The following is a 24,323-nucleotide window of genomic DNA, read 5'->3' on the forward strand; positions in this document are numbered from 1 at the left end:
TGAAAGGGGCGACAAGAAAAATTATACGAGTAGTCAGCGTGGTATGCGGACGAGCTTTTTTCAGCAAAGATTTATTTATTTTTTTTGCGAAGGGGGGGGGGGGGGGAGGCGCACGCCGCGCACAACAGGATCACAGTGCAGCATAGCGTCGTCAACGATCGGTTCAACTAAAACCCACCTCGAAAAAAAAAGAAAAAAAAAGACTAAGAAAGAAAGAAAGAAAGAAAGAAAGAAAGAAAGAAAGAAAGAAAGAAAGAAAGAAAGAAAGACGAAACAGATAACGCGATAACGAAACCGGAAGAGACGCGCAAGTAGAAGGGCGATTCGAATCGGGAAAAAGAAAAGAAAACGTCGGATAAGATAGAACGAAAAAAAAAAAAACTCGGATAAAGGAGCGATGAGGAGCAACTAACAAGCGTAGTTAGACTTTCGTTCGAGCTTGCGCTCTCTTTCTGTTTCTTTTTTTTTTTCTACGTCGGATCTTGCATCGCGTAACCTCGAAGAACGAGGCGGTTGTGGCCGTACACAGCTGGCGAACGCGCCGAAGAAAACGAAATCTACGGCCCTTATCTTTCTTATCTCGTTTCATTGTCAATCTGCATAACAGCGCGGCGTCTTAGCAGCTAACTCGAGAAGCGCGCCTCGTAGTAATCTTATTTTCTGTTCGAAACCATTCGAAGAGGCCCAACTTTGAAGAAGTGACTGGGGAAGCAGCTTCATGGCGAATTCCATTGAGAGAACAGGAGTAAGGGTGCCGAGCAGAGAGGAGTAGGGGGCAGAGCACTGAGAGCCGCGTCACTCGACCTGCCACTGGAATGCGGCACACCTCCGCAGAGCAGGTGTGAGGGAATAAAAAGGCGAGTGAGGAGAAAGGTTGTGCATCCCAGCGTCCTCTGCTGCAAAACACGTGCGGTCTGATCCGGACGGGCAAGGAAAGCACGTGTGGCAGTGGTTGGTACAGCGCACTCGCTTGCGCGCTATCCTGCAAAGCTGCTGCTTCGTATACTACTACATGATGGACTCGGAAGCTCAGCGCATCCTACTGTCTTTAATTCAACACCAGGCACCATCTAGTACGGAAGGTAAAGTGAATTTGATTGCTTTTTATTTGTTTCAGCGCACTTGTCGCGCATGCAGCATGCAATGCATTCTTGCGCGCGTGGACCTAAGCCCACTATTCTTTATCATATCAGAAAAACACCGTGGATATGACAGCTTTATCAGACTGTTCATGCAGTTACCAGCTGCTGCTGTCATCAGCAGTTAACAAAACGTAAACAATTCTAGAAGTACTGCAGTACACTATCCTGTTGCCAAGTTTCCTTGCATGAGTAATTAATCCTTAATTCAAAACAAACTTACATTGCAGACCCCTCCATCAGCAACAGAATGATTCGCAGCGTTTTAAGAAAAGTAACTGCGAAGTGGCGTGTAGCAAGTGTCACGTGGGTGCAGCTAAGTATTGCACGCAGTAACAATTTATTTTTATTTCTGATTTTTAAGTGGCTAATGTCTCCAGACGGCAGATCAGCATCCCACGTGATACGGTGAAGCCATACATCTCCTCGGAAGCACGATTTCTTATCGCAGGGTCGAGATGCTACGTATGATAAGCGATATTTTTTTTTAATTATCAGTGATTTGTGCAGTGTTTCATGCAGCCCTGTAACATGATGAATTGACTTTTTTAGAATTTGTTTTTTGCTTGCTCTAATCCGCTTACCTTCGAGTGTAAGGCATCCGAGTTTGCATAATGTAGCTGACTACTTGAGAAACCATTTTCATTATATAACTGATTTGATTACATTTCCATCATTGTGTGAAAACAGATGCAGTTCTGCGTACAAATATGGCTGGCGATGTGCCAAGGCGAGGGAGCGAAGAAATGCGCATGGAGCTCAGATTGCCATGCGTTGAAACAGGAGGTGGTAAGTATTAGTATTAACATTATTGCGAGGCACTACATTTACTGCTCATTTATATTTTTTAGATGGCACAGATACTCTGCACCTGCCAGCTCCCACTGCATCAAGATCAGCTGACGGGGAGACTGGTGCTCAAAGCAAGCCATCAGGCTCCAGGAGAGGAGGTGGAGGCAAGTATATTAACACTGAGTGTCTACAATTGCCTCAGCAAGTGTTCTTGGGTAAATCTAACAAGCATGCATCAGAGCGTGTAAAAGTGTACTTGTAGGAGTGATCCTTAAATGACAAAAAAAAAAGAGAGCATGGAAAGCAGACCACTACAATTACTGGAAGACTGGCACAATTTGCATATTGCATTTACATGCACAATACCAGAACTTATCACTTATGTATGTTTGCTAGTCTGCGCAAATGCTTGTTTTGTTGATTAATGCTTGCTGATTGATAATTAAGCTCAAGTGACCGTGCTGTGTGTTAAATTATTCAATTATAAGTAATGCCTGCACAATGACCGACAGTTTCCCAATAAACCATTTATGTGTTGGTTCTTTCTTATTCTAGCTGCTGAATGGACAGAGGGGCAAACAAGGCTGCTCCTAGAGTACTACCTCAAATATTTCCCTCAGATTGGCCCATTTAAAAAATTCAAAAACAGGAAGCAAGCCTTTAAACAAATATCGATGGACATCGAGGCTGTGCTTGGCATAGCCAAAACCCCAGAACAGTGTGAAAATAGGTACAAAACAGTAATTAGGCGTCGGAAGGCGTCTTCCGACCATAACAAAAGGTCTGGTGCTTCACCCACCCCTGTGCCTTTTGACGACGAGGTGAAAAAAATTGAAAGCATTGATGACAGCATTGAACCGGAGGTAGAGCGAGACGCCTCAGGGGCTACATTCAAAGCCTCGCCCGAATCTCCGGCCGTGTTGTCACCTGCCAACACCACTGAGGAAAATAAGACGCAGTCCTCAAATCCCGACACGAAGCCACGGGTAGGAACTGCACGCCTGGCACACATGCAGTTGTTTTTTACTGAAATGAGGGCACTGCAAGAAGAAAAGGAGGCTCAAAAGGCGGCCAGACGTCAAGAAAAAGAAAATCGAAGAGCTGAAAGGCAGGCCGAGCGACAGGTGCTTCGTGAAGAGCGGCGCAAAATGCATGAAGAAAAAATGGAGATTCTCCGTCAGGCCTTTGGACTTCCAAAATAAAGTGGTAGTTTTAAATAAATAAACGTACTACCCAAAGCGATTACTTAGTTTCAATGTCTTTTATTTTCTAGTTTGGCACAATACACTACCTTGAGAAAATGCAAATGGGCCAACAGGTGTGTGGTAAGGACAATTTTTCCCAACCTTGAAGGTGTTTTAACGAGTTCAGCTTTTCAGGTGGGCCTTTGGTAAGCATATATTTGCTCACAACTGCATAACACGTAAAGGAATTCCTTGTTTCATGGCTGCTGGTTCTGCAACCCCATTTTTATCATCAAGTGATCTCTCTTGATGCTAGCCAAGCCACGTAATAGGCTATCCTGTTGGGCTACACTACTGCTGCTTACTTGAACTGCAGAAGAGCTTGAGTCTACATTTGTTGTTTGTGAGGTAAGTGACAGGTCTCGTGACAGGTTCTCTGGCAAATCTCCACAATCAATGCAGAGGTTGTGAAGCACACAGCATGAAATGATAAACTTGGACATGTTATCCACTGTCCACATATCCAACCTGTGCAGTTGTCTGAAACGATTTTTTAAATCGCCAAAAGTATTTTCAATAAGCACCCTTGTCCCGGAGAGTCTTGCATTGAAGGTTTTTTTGATGCTGTCAAGATTCCCATAGTCTCGAATTGGTGTCATCAGGTACTCCCGGAAAGGATATGCAGCATCCCCCACTATATGGTACTTGCTAGAGCACAGTTGTGGCAAAACACTTGAAATCCTGGACCGACGGAAAATGCGTGCGTCATGAATTTTGCTTGGGTAGCCAGTGCTGGCATCAAGAAACCTCTTCTTGTTGTCACAAACACCTTGAAGTGTCAAGGATAGGTAATGGTGCCGGTTTATATAAACAGATCGCACTTTCCTGGCTGGGCACCTGATAGGCATGTAGCTTCCGTCAACACACCCAATTGTGTCTGGGAATCCCGACAGCTGCAAGAGAAAAAAATGTGCACACACATAGTCAAATAAGCATGGCACTAAGGGTAATGAAAGGTGCCAATAACATGCGGAAAAGTTTAAAACAAACTGGAGACTTGAAGCTCATAACGGCGAGTGCAATACACTACCGGTACACATGATTGAAATTAACTGGCTATTTAATTGTGAAGCATCTGGGAAAAATAATTGTAATAACTTATTTAAAAGGTGCATTCTGGCACTAACTAATTCATAATTGTAATAGTAGAGCGGTAAAGAACACATGGGACCGCACGAAGGGGAATTAATGACACATACAGAGTACATACAGAGTGCACAAGTAACTGAACTCTAGGTTTATTCACTGTACATGCAGGACAAGTACTAGATGTACATCACTAAGCAGAAGATGGGAAAATAGAAGAGATATGAAACAGCATCACATGGTCAAAACTACTCAAGAAAAATGTCCGATTGCTGACAGCATTTGTAATACACATGAAGGAGGCTTGACTGTGTGGTGCTCTTTCATATCTCTTGCATTTTTACATTTTCTGTTCATTTGCAGTTCTGATCCTGCATATCAGTTGCTTTCAGTCCTTATTGTGGTTTGAGTAGGTGTAATTTCTCTTAGTCTGGTCCCTTGAGTTGTGTAGAGCTGTATGACATTGGTGTGAAAAAAACTGTAGTTTATACCTTAAATAGCATGTTTACAAAAGCATAGTTACCTTCTCAAAATCCACAGCAAGCTTCTGCAGGTCACTGGGGAACTTGATTACATTCGGTGCTATGTCGAGCAGGAATGCAGTTACTCGGCCCATCATTCTGTGGTGAGTGCTTTCTGCGACTTCAAAGCGGCCAGCGACATCTCTAATGCATGCTTTGTTGGCTGCATACCTGAAAAGGAGAGGATACTCTAATTAAATAATGGAATTAAGCTTGCTGTTGCTGTCAATGACTGAATAATGGTGTTAACAATGCTGTCGCTGTCAATGAAGCAAATTAGCAAGACAACTGAAGTCAGAAAACACGATTCCACCTTTTTGGGTGACACCTTAGAAACTCAAAATATTTGATTAGTAGAAGCACTATCTAAATAACAAATTCTAATTTTAATTCGCGCATTACATTTATAAGTGTGGAGATGAAGCTCACTGTGAACCTGCTGACACAGCCGATTTGAAATGCTTCGTGAGCAAAAGTTTTCATGGTTGTTTGTAATGATGCATCATGAATTATGCTTTGCCACTGATTCTAGTAACGAGAATTTTTTGAAGCTCAGTGTGTAGGTGTACAAACTACGAAAGCATTTCACAAAATACTATAACTCTATTACGTTCGACACTCGCTAGTAGCATTTAACAAGTTTAAAGCAAGGTGGTCCAATGACATGCTGCGAATTAGGTACATTTATTTGCAATATTTCATATGCCTCTAACCCACTATAAAACGGATTATGCAGTGACCTGATGACAGCGGCATTCCTAAACGTACGGACACTCACCAAAGAAAGGAGAGAATGTGTTCTTCAGCCGACTTGGCAGGCAGGCCACCATGATCACTGTTCTGAGGGCAGTGCGGTGACTTGGCGAATTCTGCTGCCAAGAAGTCCACGACCGGCCGCGTGACGCGGAAATTTCTTTTGAACTGGAAGAAAACAGGCCTTTAAGCAACCTAATTAAAACAGAAGCCGAATGACTCACCTCCTCGTCGGAGTAGCTAGCCACCGTCTTTGTAACATATGCTTCCACTTTCGGCCTTCGCTCTGGCAGAGAAAAGAGCTGCTGAAACGCTGCTGCATACACTTCGTCGTCATCGTCGCTGCTGCTTGAACTCGACTCGGACGTAGAGCTCCAGCAGCTATCGCTGCTGACATCGTCTAGCTCGTCAAATACTTCGGCAAGACGACGACGTTTTGCTGCCTCCGCCATCCGTGAATCTGAAGGCAGGCAAGGTGGACGTTCACTGCCAGAATCTGCCGCTACGACGTTAAAATCGTTCGAGCCCGAGCACCACGCACGCTTCGCTGCCGCCATAACCGCCCGACACGACGCCGCAAAATGTAAACAAGTGAGGAGGATTGCTGAGAGGGTATGTCCGGACATGACGTTCCAAACACGTGGTTTCCTGCGTTTTCCACTCACTCCGCTTTTTAAGAGGGAGCAGACAGAACTGCTCCTGGCTGCTCTCGGCGCAGCAAAAGCGCTCTCGCTCTACCAATGGATGACAGTGCTCCTACTCCTGTTCGACCACTGAAACACGCCGCCTCGGAAGAGAGCACTTTGAGCGTGCTTTTGAGTGCACCTGCTCTCCCAATGGAATTCGCCATTAGTATACATAACACACACGAAGCAACCCTCAGCTTGTACGAGAACGGAGCTAATGCAGATTTGTTGTGGAATAGTGAGGAAGCAAAAGAAGGCGATCCGTTTGCTCTTCAACTTAAGCTGTCGGAAAGTTTATATGCGACTCGAATAGATTTGGTAGGTGTCACCAACTACTAACAATTCTTCATTCAGCCTTCCTACTCGAAAGATCTTCAGTTTCTGGGAGATTAAACAAAATAGTGCGAGTTAAAATTACAATTATTCATATTAATGTTGCATTAAAAATCATATCAGAATTATTTTAGCTCTTAATAAATACTAATCATAAATTCAGTATGCATGATCCGCCCGACTCATGGACGATGCCCCAGAGTGGTTAGGTGCCAATGATCCAAGGAGCATCATCATCATCACCATCGTCATCTTCTCGTTGTAGTAGAAGTCACTATATTGGCAATAAAATAACGAGTGAGAAAGCACCTTCATGTGGCGTAGTCGTGCTGCGTTAACACGGTGTAGTTAATGCGGCATGGTTTGTCTGGGTACATATTTAGGTGAGCACCGGGGAAAGTGCGGAAAACACAAAAGACCGTTGAGTGAAGTCTGATATCCTCAGTTTTTCTTTGTAATTTCCTAATGTCTTCTCGAATTTGCAAATTAAACGACGAAAACAGGAGTGCATACACCCACAGAAGCGTATGTGTTCCACTATATGTGCTGTCTTTTTTTTATTATTATTAAACGTATATAAGGAGAGGTTGGTGCCAATGCGTGGCGCCGGCTACTCCTCTTCTTTGCGCAACAGTCATTACCACATATCAGATAACAAACACACGCCTATTCAAAGGCACATAGCACAACCCTCACGCTTTGAGATCAAGTTTTTTCGATACGAAAATCTGTCCACACAACACAGAATTTGAAAATAAAAAACTAATCACGCAATTGATAAGTCCACACAAAACATGAAATTATCTAAAATGTTGTTAAAGGTGACCATGTCTCTAGGAGAGCGGTCACTTGAATACTGCATTGTAACTACAACAAATAGGTTCTCACAAAGATTACTCCGCGCAGTTTAACCCCCGTATTCTGGAACGTCCCTTCCCTCAACGCTTCGCCTTCACTTGAGAAAGCCTGTGGAAGCGCCCTCTATAGGCAGAGCAAGTCACTGCATATCAACGATAATGTGGTGCGATTCTCGAGCAGCGCAGCGTCAATTTCAGCCGAGCAGCGGCGCAGTGCTCAACTCTGTCAAGTGAAGGTTGAAAGTCGAGTCGAGGATCGTTTTTGAATACGGGGGTAAAACTTCGCCAAATCCACGAACCGACTATCCCAACAATATGGCTTGTCTCAGTATAGTCCCCGCATGTCGCGGGATCGAATCTCGGCCGCGGCGACAGCATTTTCGATGGAGGCGGGAATGTTTGAGGTCCATGTACTTAAATTTAGGTGCACGTCAAAGAAGCCCAGGAGTTCGAAATTTCGGGAGTCATTCACTTCGGTGTCTCTAATAATCATACCGTAATATAAGCGCGTCAACCCCCCCCCCCCCCCCACCCCCGTAAAAAAAATAAAGTTATGGATGTTTCAGCCTGTCGTCTCCCCCAACACGGTCTTTCGAGTATACGCGCAGAGTCAAACAGAATCATCGCGATTTCGTGTTCGATTATGTACCATTCAATGACACGCTAATTACGAAAACGGCGTCCACATGAAAAATTCACCAATGTAAATTGTATAGAGCACAAATATAAGAGAATTAACTGAGAAGCGACAGATATGAAGTCAAGTGATGCGCAGGTAAATAACTGTGTGAATCACTTCGGTCCGGTGTGTCCAAGGCTTCTTTATTACATAGCTTTTACAACAACTAGGCTCTTGAGTATATACTGCACCCTTGGCATCAAAGGAGTGGCCCGGATACAGATGCAATATCTTCCGCATTTGACGCTCATGGGAGCGCTGGTATGGAGCAACAAGCGTCAAAACTTCTGAGCTTGCGTTTATAGTTGCTTTCCATTAGTCACAGCTATGCTACGGCTAAATCTTAACGTCTCCTGTCATCAACGGCGTACGGAACCCCCACCGCATCACGAAGAACAGGAATGATTCTCTAACTTCGCTGAACACTTGATAACGTTTAACGTCAAGTCGGTGTCTTTGTCCGGAAGATCGTCCATAAACAATTGAAGGGGCCCTGTAATCTTCAAAGAGAAGTGCAGTAGGCCTAATACACATTGACGGCAGGCCAGTTCGTACGTAGATAACGCGAAACCGCGCGCCTAGACGGGACAAAAAGCTACAAGATAAAAAGTACGTCTACTTCTTGCAACGTTTTATCCCGTCTAGGCCCACTGTTTCACGATCACCAAGGCTCACATGTTTCAATGTCTGGAGGACACGATAAAAAATATAAAGGGCCACGTTTTGTCATAACAAAATAGGTAAGCATCATAAAAAAAAAAGCAAGGAACAAACTGCTATGCCTATAGTGGAAGTTGAACGAAAACGTTCTCTAATAATGTCTCAAATCAGGCGTATTCATTCTTTTTTTACACTGTTATTTTTGTATTACATATTTATACTCTTGCACTGCATAATGTTGGTCGTATATAGTTTTGAACACTACTGTACAGCCGCCTGTGAAGCGTGATCGTCAGTGGACGCCTTCACACACGATTCAGCGACGTTGTTTTTCTTTTAGCCGCCGACAACGTCAGCGTATATACAGTTACGTGAAGTTGAAAACTAAACTTAACTAAATCATGAAAGGCGCTCAACGAATCCGGAGAGGACCAACGAACGGGGCGATATTTCGCTATGGTTCCTCCATACCGGGGACAAATCCTGATATACGGGTTTCGCAAGCGCATTTTACGGGACTTGGAACTCAGACAAACAAATCAGCCGATTGCCCAAATAACCGTGGATCGCCTCCTTTCCAATTGAGTTCAGTAAGAAGCGCGAAGAGGAGGGTGTTTGCGCGCGCTGCTCCAGCTTACACCACGGGCACGGCGATATCTAGCTGCGAAAGGCGTACCACGTGACCGATGTTTGTCCAAAGCTGCACTTCTGTGCGGCCAAGCCCGCGAACCTTCCCTCCCTCGCTCCTTCACCCTCTCACCTTTTTTCTCGCCTCGGTCGTTGTCCGGGGCAACAGGCCGTCAATTAGACTTGCACCGTGCGCGCCGCCAACATTGCCGACACAGCCGTTGGGTTCGGCCGCGAATTAACGCCGCCAGGGACGGGAAGGGGTGGCGAGGCCTAGCTGTAGAGCAGGGCGGGCAGCCGCCGACGGTAATCTCTCGAGCGTGGCGCCAGTTAATTATGAGGCCAGCGCGCGGGTCCCCGGCGCGCGTTTACACTCTTCGTATAGAGCCGGCCAAGCCTGCGAGAGTGCATGTGTGTGCTCTGCACCCAGCTGCGCCGTGTGTAGCACGAGGTGAAAGGCTTCGAACGCTATACCGCTTGATCGGGGAAACCTGACAGAACGGATAACGTAATCACGGAAAAAAAAAAAAAAACTGGAATCCGTATTAGCGAATATTTTTTTTTTTTTTTTTTAGGGGCGAAGCTCCTTAAAGCGGCACCCGTTCGTCCCTCGTGGTCGTAGGGGTAGTCATAGTGTGTAGTAACCAGTCTTAGATTTTGACCTCAAAGGTGGTGCCAGTGAGAGATTTCCTCTGTGCCTTGTTGAACCATAAAAAAATTGCAGCGAGCGCATTAACTAAAAGCCGAATTCTCCTGTCTCTCCTTGCCCCTTAGCAGCCCTTGGCATGTACATTGAGCACTATCTGACAAGAAAAAGTTGCTACGTTATGCTCGCTGGGCGTAACCTCCTTAGTTTTAGAAAGGTTGAGCGAGCGTTGAGCCGCAGGGCCATGAATACAGTGAACTAGTATATACCATGAACTCGAGATGGTTAAAGGAAGTAGACCCGAAGCGCAAGCCTTAAGAAAGTGTGCGTGTGCCACCTCTCGTTTAGTCCTTGGAATGTCCGCTGGATGGCGGTGCTCCTAGATGGGGAATATATGATGAAAAGATGCGAGGCGGTGGTACTTGGAGTGTTGAATAGATGGACGAACGGACACACAGACAGATGCATGGATGGACGCATGAACGGACGCAGGGGCGGATGCATGGACGCACGAACGGACGGACGCACGAACAGACACACGCACGGACGGGCGGATGGACGCATGGACGGACGGAAGCAAGAACGAATGGACGAACGAATGCTTCGCCCCACTCTCCATCATTCACTCCGTGGATATGCTGCCTTTTTTTTTTTTTTTTCGTTCGCACGTTCTCTTCGCGATTGCTTGAGCGATTTCACTGATTACGTGTCAAGCCACAAGACTGGCAGAAATTTGATTCTAGGAGCGCAGGAGTTCTAGTGAGTATGGGCCCTAGGTTTCTTGTTGTCCTAATATTCAATAAAATTGCAGCGCCGGACAAACATCAGCGGGCTTTATATTGCACCGACCTTGAGGACTGGTAAGAATCGGCGAAAATGGTCAAGCTAACAGTGCAGTCTAACTGCTTGGACGAGGAAGGCCATCCATGAAGGGTGAACAGCAGGACATACATATTTACTTAAGGTTTGTTACCTCTCTCTCTCTCGTGACGAATCTAAGAAAATGCTGGCGGTAAGTATGGTGGACTACAGGCTACTGTCCTAGATGGCACGTAAAGGGTTTGCAAACAGAACTGAATGGTCGGTAGGTCTTGTCAGTGAAAATATACGACGTTTCCTTTTTCTGTTACTGCTGTTGCTAACGTCTTTGTTAAAGTTGCTGCCGCGAATCGGTTGTAGTAGACTTCCCCAAGTACAGTTTATCTTGTGTTTGTCTTTCACTCCCGAAGCAGAACGTCAGCCATGGTCAGCCCTTACGCAAACTCGAGAAAAAAAAAGAAAAAAATGAAGAAATGAGGAAGAAGAATATTTTTCGTGCTCTGCGCTTACGGCTGTGCTGTTATTTGGAAATCCCCCTGGTGCCACTTGAAAGGTGATCCAGTTCGAGGCACGGCCTTCGGCGTAGCCAACAGAACGAAATCCCACGTTTTAACGCAAACTAAACAGCTGTACGCAAAGTCCCAGCCTTAAACAACAACACCATCGCGGTTTCCTTCGATCGAAACACGCTAAATCTCAGGGAGAAACAAAACAACAAAAAAAACATGCCGACAAGGAGCGCCGACTGCGCAACTTTTTGAACAACTGCCGTCCACAGGCACTCGCCGCTTTCGCCGACACGCCCACTCCACGAGGTCGTGCAAAAAAAAAAGCAGCGTGTAAAAGACGTACTGCAGAACCAAACTCGTGAACACGTCTACGATTCACAACGCGCATAAAGACGGGAGTGGGCAATGGGCGTTTATGGATCCAGAATGGGTGTAAACGGATTCCCCGTCCGCCTCCCTCCTGAACACTTCGCGAATGCCTATCCTGCAGGGATGTTTCACTGCGGCGCGCGTGCGGTCACGCCATCCCTCGCCGAGTGCGCACGTGACGAAACGGAAGCCGACACAAAGGAATTCCGATAACTTCGACGAGAGAACAGCCAGCGTTAAGTTTTGCACAAAACGCGCACACATGCAGCGGTACCAGTGCATTAGACCACATGACAGGCGGTGGCGCGAAGGAGGACTTCCTAATGCGAACAGACGCACCACGCCACATCTCGGGTTGACGCGTATGCCACAGCGCCGAACGAAACGCAAACCCAGGAAGTCCGACGGTTTGCGAGAACGCGCTCGAACAGAGTCCGAATACGCACGCACGCACGTACTCTCTCTCTCTCTGTCTCTCTCTTTCTCTCTCTCTCGCTCTCTTACTCTCTCTCTCTCTCGCTCGCTCTCTCTCTCTCAAGTACGGGCAGGCAGCGAACTATACTGGAACACGATTCTACTGCAAGCAACGAACGTGCACGACACGGATGTATAGGCAAACGTACAATAGAGGAACCGGGCATTTCAGAGTCCTTCGCGGAACCGCGCTACGACACAAGCGAATAACGCCGTTTCGTGATTCCAGGTTGTCCGGGAAAAAGAAATAGAAATCGACGGGGGGGAATAAAAACGAGAGGAAAGGAACGAAACGTACGCAACAGCCTTTTTCTCCCCTCCGCAGCGGCTGCTGAAAGCGTTAGCGCAAATGCGACGACGCCAGCGGCGGAGAGGTATAACGTGAGCGACGCGAGTGCTTCTGACAGGTGCACCCAGATACGCGCGCCCCGCCAGTGTCGCGTCGCGGAGAAAGAAAGCGTACAAAGTGCTCGAGAAAGAGACTGTAGTGCTGCGACCGAGGGAGAGGGAGAACGCATAGGGTGGCTGACGTGCGAGGCTGCAGACAAAGGAACATTCGCGTACAGCGAGGCCGGAAACCCGGCCCCTGGCTGGGGGTTCGGGCACCGCTCGAAAACCCGGGCCCGGCCGTATAACTGGTTCAAACGCGGTGGCGTCTGCCACGCTGCATGACTCTCTCTATATATATATCTCTCTCTTGCTGCCTATCGACGACTTTGATGATAATGATAATAACGGTAAGATTGCTGCAGATGGTAGCATTATTTACTAAGGCACTATATTTTCCGAGGTAATCATCTAAAGATTTACCTGACGCCAATAACGCTGCTTCTTGATACCTAGCTTTATACAAAAACAATTTATTGTGCTTTACACACCGAAGCTGCAATACAATTGTAAGTAATGTCCTACTGGAGGACCCCCTAAATCTTGCCCAGATGGCGCTCTTTAACATGCACTGACATATGGCACACGCTACCTAGCTTGACACACCAAGGAAACTTTTTTCTAAGTAACCTTATGTAATGCCCTCGGGCCTTTAAGGATACAATAAATGAAATGAAATGAACAAATAAAAGTTGGATAAATGCCTGGACACATCTTTTCTTCAAAAAACCGATGTCGGGTGCGAAAATAAGCTTGAAAACATCGTTCCCTCTGATGCTATATATATAACAACGTGGAACATAAACCTTCGAAGGACTGATTGATTGATATGTGGGGTTCAACGTCCCAAAACAGCCATATGATTATGAAAGGCGCCATAGTGGAGGGCTCAGGAAATTTCGACACCTGAGCACCAAGCCTACAGCATTTTCGCCTCCATCGAAAATTCCGCCGCAGCTGCCAGGATTCGATCGATCCCACGACCTGCGGGTCAGCAGTCGAGTACCTAAGCCACTAGACCACCGCGGCGGGGACCTTCAGAGAAAACCATAGCTTCTATTGCCATTAAATGAGCATTTCCCTGGATGAAACGCAACGTACAAGAAAAAGTACTGCTTTCGAATTCCTACGGTTACTTCGGCGCTTTATTTTAATAGATCGCTTAATTCATGTCAGGCATTTGTATTGGCTATCTCCGTGATGATGATTAGCTTGAAACGTCTTACTAACACAAAGAAAAGGATGAGCCCTGTGGTTTCGCTGAGTCGTCCTGCCATTAGTTAGTATGGTGTGTGACGCAGTGTCGGTCCATCGTATTGATCGAAAGGCCGGCAAGCGAACCGCGGCGGCTTCGCGAAAAGTAATGCGTTGGTATAGAAACAACGGAGTGAGTTCTCGTAAAAGGCAGCTTCAGCTCGGATTGCAGACGCTGAATGTAATATTCAGATCAGAGTAAAGCCTAAATTTATTTTCATGAGACGAGCATTGGACCCACAAATGAGAATCGTCGAACTTGAGAGAGAAAGAGAGAGAGTGAGAGAGATATGTAGACTTTGGAAACGAATAATTAGATTCGGAACATTACATCCGTAGTAAGTCTTGAAAATGCACGACTTTTATAAAAAAAAAATGAAGGTCATGTTCACGAGTAAACAGGCTAAAACAAAAGAAAATTATATTGCTATTCTTTAAAGCAGATGTCAGCAACCTGTGGTCCGCGGGCAGACCCCGGCGCCGGCTGATATGCAGAAAGACGATGAGCTTGACAGCGCAGTGACGCGTTCACAACATGGCGCACCTTCGAACCGTCCAAGAACACACAAGCATCGGCCCCACTACCCTTCTTCTTCTATGCTGTCCGCGCCGCGCACAATTTCGTGCGGAGGCATTTGATGCGAGGGACATAGGGAAGTTTTACGCTGGCCTATAGCAGGCTCAAACTTTTCGAGTTTGAAGAAATTATAGCAGCAGCCATGATAAGTCTCAGGCAATACATAGGCCTGCATCAAACTTGTGAGAAGGACATTCATCAAATCAAACTTGCGTCCCCGATTAACCGACGAACCCCTCCACGACTTTGTGCATCTGTTGGTGAGCAACCTTGACGTAGATAATTGCGAGATGGCTAAGAATGTTCTGCACCGAAAGCCGCACTTAGTTTTTGTTTCGATTTTTTTTTTCATTCGTATGTTATGTTTGTAAATTGTAACCTTGTTCCATGCATGCTGAAAATAAGCATTATTTCTATCCTAGTATTGTACATTATTGTGAATTAATCTACTTTTTCTTGTTTTATCTGGAAACCCCCTTCCACCCCTTTGCAACACCGTCCAATTTGCCATACTGTCTCTGCCATGTCGCCTCAAAAGGCTGGCTGCCGATCACTGCTTTAAACAACCCGTTAGAGCATACAAAACTGATCCGTCAGAGCTGCACTTGATGACATTAGCACACGCTACAGAAATATTCTTAGGTTAGACTTCACATATGCGGCGTATCGTTATTCACTGCCGTGTTACATAACAAAAGTGAATCCCGTGAAAAACGATAAAAACAACGTAGACATAAATATTTTTCAACAGGAGTTATTCAAAACTGGTATAAAGAAAACAAAAATAACAAGAAGACAGCCAGCGCCCAAACAACATTTCAGTCATTGTCCTATAGGACAAAAACCACTAAGAACAACGTCCCCGGCTACGCCTGCGCCACATTGCCATGATAGGAGTTTTCAAGCCGTTTCCGTCTTGGTGGGAGGTCAGCGTTCCACGTGTGCCTCGGAAGTCTTCCGACGATACTTTTCCTTTCTTTCTTTTTTTTTGTTTGTTTGCTACTGCAGGCACACCGCGACGCACTGGCCGTCTCCCACGATGATGTCGAGGAGCACGCACACGTTAATGCCGGCTATTTGCGACGAAAACGTGTAGTAACGCGTACGCACTCGTATTCATTTCACCTGAGCGATCGTCGAACTAGACGCCAATGTCACGTAAGAAGGACAATATCTGACAGGCAGCGTTGAGATAAGGAGATAAGGCATTGTTTGACCAACAAAACATCATCATATAAAAGAGGCGTTCGTTTGACGACGGAAATAAACGGGCATCCATACGCGTAGACTCTTATCATGATTGCGCTGCTTCCGTTATACTATCTTTGCACACAGTGAAGAACGTCGATGTAAAAATAAATTGTGAGAATGGGGATTCGGATACATGAGGCGACCGTCCGGTTTATGTATTTCTTCTATGCTATCAGCGGGGTCGCTATTTTGGCGTCAAGTTTACTGTTGATACTCAGTAATACATCAAAATAAGATGGCATGCTTTACCATTACACTTGATACCTAAGTATATGCCATCATTATTGTGAAGAGGGTAAGAAATCAACCCTCCAAACCCCCTCTCAGTAACGCTTCTATGGCGCTAGGGGTACTGCTAAATAGGTAAATAAATAAATACCCTAAGACGCATCAGAGTAATAGTAGACTTACGCGCAAGGACACAACGACAAAAAAGAAGACGACAGTATGTCTACAGATATTGATTTCTAGCAACCCAAACCTCTGCCCTCGTCGACAATATTGCCACGTTCCATTTCCCAAGTTTTCGTTATCGTCCCAAAACACCACACGATTCTCGGCGCAAAGCGCACCTGCAGTTTTCGAGAAGGTTCCGGACTGTAGTAGATCATTTCGATAAGATCACGCCCACTGTGCGAACGGTACAGATTGTTCTGGAACCTACGCCACCGCCAGCGATAACGCTAGAACATTCGACGGCAAGAGTATAAATGCCGACGCGATTCGCCGCTTGTCAGTTGTTGATCGAAGGCCGACGCTCTGTTCGCCGCTATCAGTCCGAGACTGCTATCTGTGCAAGACTGCTGGTGTAATCGGACTTTCCGTTTACTGGGTACAGGTTCACTCAAATAAACAGTTAAATCCCAACACGAAGTCTCCTGTCTTCGGCCACGTCACGACCCCGTGACAATCTTCCACTTATTGGGTGACCGTTATATATATATGCCACCTCACAAATATGGGTAACCATACTTGGCAGCGCAGTTTACGGAGAGCAATTTAACCTGTCTACTGTACCTGTCCGACGAGGACACAACGGCCTGCTATAGTCTTATGGTGCCGGCTGAGGCTTTATTCTTTTCCTCACAACAAAGAATGTCCTTGCCCGCGTCGTGACACGAACGGATCATTCCAATACGTGGCCCAACTTAGTTCGCTACCTACACGGAAGGTACCAGAGCGCGTAGTACAAGCCGCTGCATCTTCCTCGTCCACGCAAACCCTAACCGAACATTGCATTTCAAATAAAAATAAAAATCTGTGTTTAAGAAAAAAAATATGAGCCGTACGGTACTGTTAAAAGTGTACTATATAATGACAGTGCGATGTCGCACTTTATAGAAGTGGCGTGTTACCACTTAGCGAATATAATTTATATAGCACATGCCGTCTTGCAGTTCGATCTTTAAACGAAAAAAAAAACAATAAGTAAAGCAAGACGACACTCCGAAAGTGTACATCATGAATACAACGACGCCTACAAAAACATTGCTAAGCTGTTCGTCCTTTGGTATGTTGCAGGCGCACAAACCTCGCGTCAATGCCCTTTCGCCGCCCTCTGGCGCACCGTAAACGACCAATGCGTAGAGCAAGCGGTATAAACAACAACACAGGCTGCACAATCTGACCAAACGAACCTTTATTAGAGGAGGGTAAGATAGAAAAGCAACCGAAACAGGTCCCCGCGGAGCGGCAGACCGTGAAACGCGCAGCGCGCGAAGCTAGATTGCCTTCGGGCACGTATAACAAGCAACGCGCAGTGATTTGCATACAGAAACGTGCTCCTCCGGCGACGTCTACACGCGCGCCTTCTCGTCTCCTTCCTCGCTCTCTTCCTCAATCTTCGCCGCCTTCCGCGATGCTCTCCAAGCACGTGCTTCTCGTCTTCCTCTCGCTCTCGGGACTGGCGGCACCCTCCGTCATCCTGTCGGGCGAGTTGATATCAGGTGTCACATCGGCGCTCCTCAACCGTGATGCATGCACGCCTGGCCAGGGCGAGGCACGTCAAGCGCACGCGTGTGTATGTACAGTCGCAAGCATGGAGGAAGAAACCCTTCTCAGAAGAACGAGCGCCTGGCTGCCGACGAACCATGCGAGTTCGCAAACACGCGAGCTGTAGCGCCTTCGCCACCGCACGTTGAGAGAGCGTATACATTACGCGCATAACTCAGCCGCCTCGGGCTCGCGCGGGCGGGGGATATACGAGACGGTATTAAACGGCCTCTTTTTTTCTTTTTTCTTGAGAAGACCATACACCTTATCGGGACTCTTTAGCCAGTCTCGTTGTGTAACCGGGTATATATAGACCTGTACCACGTTTGTAAACAGTGGAGACGCACCTTCGAGCCTTTAGCCTCTGTGTCCTCAAAGTATACCTGAAATAAAGCTGAATTGAATTGACATACTGGGGCGCTTGTAGCGGTGTCGCGGCACGTAGGTTCCGGCCAGCCTATAATGTGCCACGTAGGCTGGCCTTGACATTCATTCCTTGACATTAATTTTTAAATAACATACTACAATTAAAACACCCGAATAGTGTCCTCTACCTTCCTTAGCTCCATCTTGTGCTGGTATAATTCAGGCTGTTCTTATGAAGAGGCGAATATCGATAAACAACAAACCAATGAATCACCGCAAGACGCACTGCAGGAGCTTCTTTTTCTTTTTTCCTTTTTTTTCTGTACTTACCCGGACACACTCCTTCACCGAGCATGCGCAGAATAATCTCCCTCTTTCGGAGGAAGGGAAGAAAATGACTCAGAAAGTAAACCTCGACCACCACTATGTCCTCAGCAGGCATCAATTCAGCAAGCGCCTCAAACACTCGCGGAACCAGGCCCTCGGCCAAAGCCGGCTCATCTATCCGTACACTCCGGCCGGTCCGAGGACCGCCAGGGGAAAGAAGGAAGCTCCCGAATATGAAGACGAATATCGGGCACATCGCAGCCGTGAGAACCGCGGGTTCCGAGGATCGGGGCGGCGGCAAAGAAAACAAGGCCACCGATTGCCACTCGAGCCCAGGGCGCGAGACCCGCAGTTACCCAGCGTCGGCGAGAAGTGGCCCGCACGTATATCCCGCGGACAGCGACGGCTATAGAGGACTGAGGTTGAGACGGAAGAAAGAAACAGAGCGAAAACAAAGGGCTCGGAGGTGCGGGTCTCTGCACAGCGAGTGGCGTGGAAATTGGGTGCAGCGGAGGTGCAAACTATTGGACGGCCAATTGTGAGAACGTTCACAAAAGCACTGGTGCATACGCATTGTATGAGCTGCAAGAGTGAACTACGATTTCGTGAGCTTATGCACCGTATTCAAAAACGCTCCTTGATTTGAACATGACTTGCCTTCGATGCAGCACAAACGCGTCTCGAACGCTACGTCTTTAGGCGGTGCCAAGGCAGCACAAACGCACAGACGCACTTAAATCACGCTGCATCGAAAGCGGTTTCAAGTCAAGCTCAAGTCAAGGAGTGTTTCTGAATACGGGGGTAAGCCTCGTATTCAGAAACGCTCCTCGACTTGAACATGTATTGCCATCGCCTTCAATGCGGCACAAACGCGTCTCGAACGCGATGTCTTGAGGCGGTGGCAGCTCAAGTCAAGGAACGTTTCTGAACACGGTGGTAAGATCCTGGACAGAGTAAACTCCGTGTCTTTTCAGCGCGCTTCAACCAAATTTTGAAACAAAAGAGGAGTACCCCTGCACGCGAACTGTTCGCCGCATACCATATTAGCAACAAAAAAAAAGTGGGGGGTATACGGACTTGCTTCAGTATCTGATTAATGTTATCTCATTAATCTTATCTTCAGAATCTGATCAAGTATCTGCTTCGGTATCTGATTAATCTATGCAAGAGACTCAGAAGCCTCATCAGACGCTTTTAAAATTGAACGTCGGCGTCGTCAACGACGCAAGTGTTGCAAGAAATCATCACCTGACGACGTCAGCGGATGACGTCTTCATTTTCCTGGGACCCTGGCCGCCGGTTTCGCATACGCACAAAGCCACGAAAGCGCTCTTGTGCTTTTTTAAAGACCACCGGACTTCACGGGCGCTTGTGAAAGACCAGCGTGAGACCGTGCTACGTGTGTACTCTCGAGCTGACTACTTATCAGTCTCATTCTTGCTCTTCTTCTTTTCTCCCTATCTCTTTCCTTTCAATCATTCCCTCTTTCTCGCAACCCAAGTGTAGGGTAGCCAACCGAGCCAAGATTGGTTAACCTCCCTGCCTTTCCTCTCCATTTCACTCTCTCTATTTCTCTTTGCCGCGAAGAACTGGCGCACATGCGCTTGACTGAGTTTCCGTTTTTTTCCTTTGGTTTACTTTTTGTTTCTTTTTCTCAGGCAACCCAGTAAACCATTTGTGAGGTGCACGTATGAATAAACTCGCCGAAGCGCCAATTATATTCTGCGAACACAGCGCGTTCATGCACGCAACAGGTTTGAACCCGCCTGAAACACCACGCACGTAAAATGCATGCAAGATGACGCGAATAGCGAAACAAACACACGCGCTAGTAGGGTGTTACATTCGAACCATCGAACCATGTCGGATGCGCTATGCCAATGACATTGAATGTGACGCACCGACAAGCCCAAGGACGTAATCGGGACGCACGACAGCGCTTTAAGGCTGGCGTACCCCTCCATACTGTAAAAGTGAAGAAGAATATGCAGATAAATTGCCGAATATATATTCCCGTGCCAAGCGAGACATATAGCCGCTACATACATACAAGGCGGCTGAGCTAGTCACACGTATATAAATCCTTTTCAAGCGGCTCTCGAATATGAGAACGATACATCCATCATAGACCGGTTCGCAAGAAGAAAAACAACGAACGATATATATATGAAGTAAATCACTAGATTTTTGCTCGCTTTGAGACAAAGCCCTGCCCGTTAAATCGATGGTTCTCAAATTAGAAAGAAAATAAGTGATGTGCTTAATTAACGCTAGATATTACGGTTGAAAGAGCCCGAATGATAGAACGCGTATGGAAACACAATGAGGGCAGTAGAGTGAGAGAAAGAGTGAACATACTGAACGTTCGAGGCAGTGTGAACGAGTGAGTGAGTGAGTGAGTGATTGAGTGATTTATTGAGTGAGTGAGTGAGTTAGTGAGTTATGGAGTGAGTGAGGGAGGGAGGGAGGGAGTGAACGAGCGATCAAAATTTCGGTGACTCGACGACTGTGGCGTCGCGCTGCTGAGCACAACGTCGTGAGTTCGACTCCCAACCGCGGGTGTCACATTCTGAAAGTTAAACGCCTCCGGTGTATATTTAAACTCAGGCGCACGTGAAGACGTCATAAATGGTCGAAATATAACCCAGAGGCCCCTCCTCCTTCCCACTATACCGCACTGCGTTCCTCTTAGACCCAGCGCTGTTGATTCGGGACGATAAGAAGCCCACGAATAATTGCATCGAAGTGCGCAATCGCCGGGTACAAACAGCTCCTATTCAATTACGCTGACGTCGACCACCGTACGGTGGCATACGTGTTGTCTACGAATTTCTTGCGGCCAGAACCACCGATATGAGCACGAACCGGCACAGCCGCTGCGTTACCGTGTTACATCCCTCGGAGTCATCCGTCTTCCGGACGCCGCGGTTCACTCAACGCTGCACCGAACTAGGAAAGACGGGATTGCTCCCTTGTCGCTTGTCGAGAAGCTGCGCTGGGAGAGCAATCTCGCGCCGCGGACCAGAACAAAGAGTCTCTGGCACGGCGGAAGAGTGGACAGATAAGCTGGCCTTATAAAGAACGGGGCAATCGGCGAGCCAACGAAGTACCCTGTCGGATAAAACCCGTTGTACTGCGCCGAACCAAACAAACACAAAAACAAGAAGAGGCGGATATTGCAGGAAGGTTTAAAGTTTCGATATACAGGGTATTTCGCTATAGTTACCGCACGCCATCTGGACAACAACAACAAAAAATGTGTCACAGCGAGGACGATTTTTCCTTCCTAACGAATAAAATCCCAAGCTGAAAAATTGGCCACTCTCAACAGCGACGCGCCCTTTGAACGCAGCAAACAAGGACTGCATGCAGTTGTTCAACGTACAACATTTTTCTTGTATACGGCGAACAGAAACGACGGCTAAGCTGTGCCGGTGAATTTATTATCACGTAGATGAATTTCTCATCCTACGTTATTGAAGCCAAACGTCTCTACTCGCCACTTTTCTGAGCCTCTTGGCTTAAGTTTCCTTTTCTTTGTTTCTGTATACATTTTTTTAAACTTCAAACAGCTTTCAGCCGACAGTCTTCCAATGTTAAGACGTATTCCCTTACTCAATTAAGCCGCGTGAGTCACGACGTTCAAAAATATTAAAACTTCGCTTTGTCAAGATTGTTGCCAATTCGCTCCCAGGTTGTGCTGCGTAAAGACGCACAGTCCGGCAACGTCACTAGCGCAGGAAATAAAATCATCGCACATGAAATACTGGGTGCTGCGAAACTGAGGTTCTTTAGATAAAGCACTGCGCAAACAGACAGCTTCAAATTCCGAGCAACAAAACGCAAATGCCACCATCATTTGCGAATTATACCGCGCCGACGGTAGAGAACCGGTGGGAAGGTTCTGACTGCACGGTCTTCGCCTACTTAAAAGTGAAGCGCTATCTACTATTCATGCAGCCTTGCGCAGGACTAAATTCATTGTACGCGCAATGAAATAGTGCATTCTTTCGTCGCGGATATCGCAATTAAATCATGTCACTTTTAACGACGAGAATGGAAGCGTCCTTTATTTACTCGAAACAGGCAAGTGATCGAGGGTGGCCAGACAGCATACCCGATCGAGATTAAGGTAAATCTAGATCAGAGGCTGCTTAGTGGACCGCCTCTAATCGCACATAGGCCCGATCGGTATCGAGATTATAGCGATCTTCAGATGATAATTTGACAGACGTCTGTGCCGAATTCCACGCGGATAAGTCTTGACCGGGCACGATGGAATGTTCATTCTTCATCGCAGTCGAGAAATCTGACACAGGTATGAGCCCTGAACGTTACTGCGCGAAAAGGTTCATTTCTCCATAACCTCGAGGTTTCAAGTAGCCTTTCGTCATATTCGACTGCAGCATGATTTCATGTAATTCCGCGACACACGTGAGCAAATATTGACCGCCAGAAATGGACAAGAGAGAGGGGGAATGCAGGGAGGTGAACAAGGCGCACGTCGGGTTTCTTACCTCTATACACCAGGCGAACGGTGTTAGGTGACGTTTGCTCTAGCAGAACTTTGGTTTGCGCGAGCTGGTTCATACACTGAGTAGACGCGACAGCTAACCCCCGTCCCGTCTATAGTATGTGTTTCTCTCCCCATGTGTTTTCTAGCGCTGCAACCAAAAAAATTACACCATATCTTCCACTAGAGAGAATAGCATACGAAGCAGTGCATAGTCAACTTAAAGTTCCGTTCATCACGGGTACCTTGCCCAATGTTAAGGCATCCTTGCAAGTGGAGCACACCACGAATTCACTTGTAGTTTCTGCTGCGGTCACTCGTTCCGAACTCTTGTTGGAACAAGCAGCGTGGGTTTACCACGCGTCTGCAGGATCTCGTTACCCGACGCCGTCACGACGTGATTGCTGAGAGAATGTAAGAGGGAGAGGTCACAGCCTCTTCCACAGCCACTTACGCAGGACCGAACGCGCTAGCACGTGCCAGCGCGTTCTAACTAGAATACAACGCGCTGGTTCATCGCGCGTCTGCAGAATCTTGTTCCCCGGCGCCGTCACATGACTGCTGACAGAGCGTAAGGGGGAGAGGCCACAGCTGCTTAACCAGCATCGGAACGCGCTAGCGCGTGAGCACGTTCTGGGAGGGCTATGGGGCCAGCTGTTGCGCATGCGCAGTAATGGTCCCGCCTAACACCACCAGATTGAACTCCGCCATGAGCTGCTTCGGTTACCCCCGTATTCACAAACGCTCCCTGACTTGCACTTGACTTGAAACCGCCTTCAATGCGGCGCGTTTTAAACGCGTCTGTGCGTTTGTGCTGCGTTGGCACCACCTGAATGAAGACCGCGCGTTCGAAACGCGTTTATGTTGCATTCAAGTCGGTGGCAAGTCAAGCTTTAGTCAAGCAGCGTTTCTGAATACGGGGGTAAAAGTTTGTACACGTTTGTTCACCCCACTGCATCTGTTCGCGTAGCCGGGTGACGCGTGGCAACCTCAGCGTCTGCACTGGAAAGTTGTTCTCACTCACTCACTCACTGTTCACGTGGCGTTCGATGCGTCCACCGCTCTCTGTTACCCTTTTAAAACGTCGCTGATGCGCATCCACAGCAACGGGGTATTTGCGACCGAGTGAGCTTGGAAACCCGGTTGGAATTCACAGAAAGTGCACAGCTTTTAAGCGTGCATGCGGACTCCGCTTTCAGAAAAGCGCGTGATAAGGCTCGGGAGGGCAGGGGCGCCTGACGACGACAAGAGATGCACGTGATTCTGCACGAAACAGCGCGCGCGCGCACCAGAGGATGTGAATGAAATGAACTTTATTTGGTTCTGAAGGACTGGTCAGACACTCCCCTAAGAGGTGTCCGCCGCAGTTGCTGGACGCGTCCACGCCGGGACTGGAAGACCGTGGCCCTCCGCCCGTTCGCAGGCCTCCTGGACTGCCGAGTATTGGACTGAGAGCTCGCAG

At 47.2% G+C, this 24,323-nt stretch overlaps 3 protein-coding genes across 3 annotated transcripts in view; 1 reads left to right on the forward strand and 2 right to left on the reverse strand.

Moving 5' to 3' along the window:
• Positions 1 to 24,323, reverse strand: part of LOC119180845 (Neurospecific receptor kinase) — a 383,082-nt gene that overhangs the window by 277,071 nt on the left and 81,688 nt on the right. The gene's annotated exons all lie outside the window — the stretch shown is intronic.
• LOC119183790 (uncharacterized) lies at positions 869 to 3,173 on the forward strand. The gene is made up of 4 exons (XM_037433779.2): positions 869 to 1,082; positions 1,830 to 1,928; positions 1,991 to 2,095; positions 2,487 to 3,173. Exons 1-4 carry the CDS (start codon positions 1,013 to 1,015, stop codon positions 3,131 to 3,133), a joined length of 921 nt encoding a protein of 306 aa, XP_037289676.1. The 5' UTR covers positions 869 to 1,012; the 3' UTR covers positions 3,134 to 3,173.
• Positions 3,178 to 6,309, reverse strand: LOC119183774 (putative nuclease HARBI1). The gene is made up of 4 exons (XM_037433778.2): positions 5,760 to 6,309; positions 5,561 to 5,703; positions 4,785 to 4,953; positions 3,178 to 4,068 (listed from the first exon to the last, which is right to left on the reverse strand). The coding sequence occupies exons 1-4, from the start codon at positions 6,159 to 6,161 to the stop codon at positions 3,373 to 3,375; spliced, it is 1,410 nt and encodes a 469-aa protein (XP_037289675.1). The 5' UTR covers positions 6,162 to 6,309; the 3' UTR covers positions 3,178 to 3,372.

Source organism: Rhipicephalus microplus, chromosome 10 (genome assembly GCF_043290135.1).
Source record: "Rhipicephalus microplus isolate Deutch F79 chromosome 10, USDA_Rmic, whole genome shotgun sequence".
Classification (NCBI taxonomy): domain Eukaryota; kingdom Metazoa; phylum Arthropoda; class Arachnida; order Ixodida; family Ixodidae; genus Rhipicephalus; species Rhipicephalus microplus.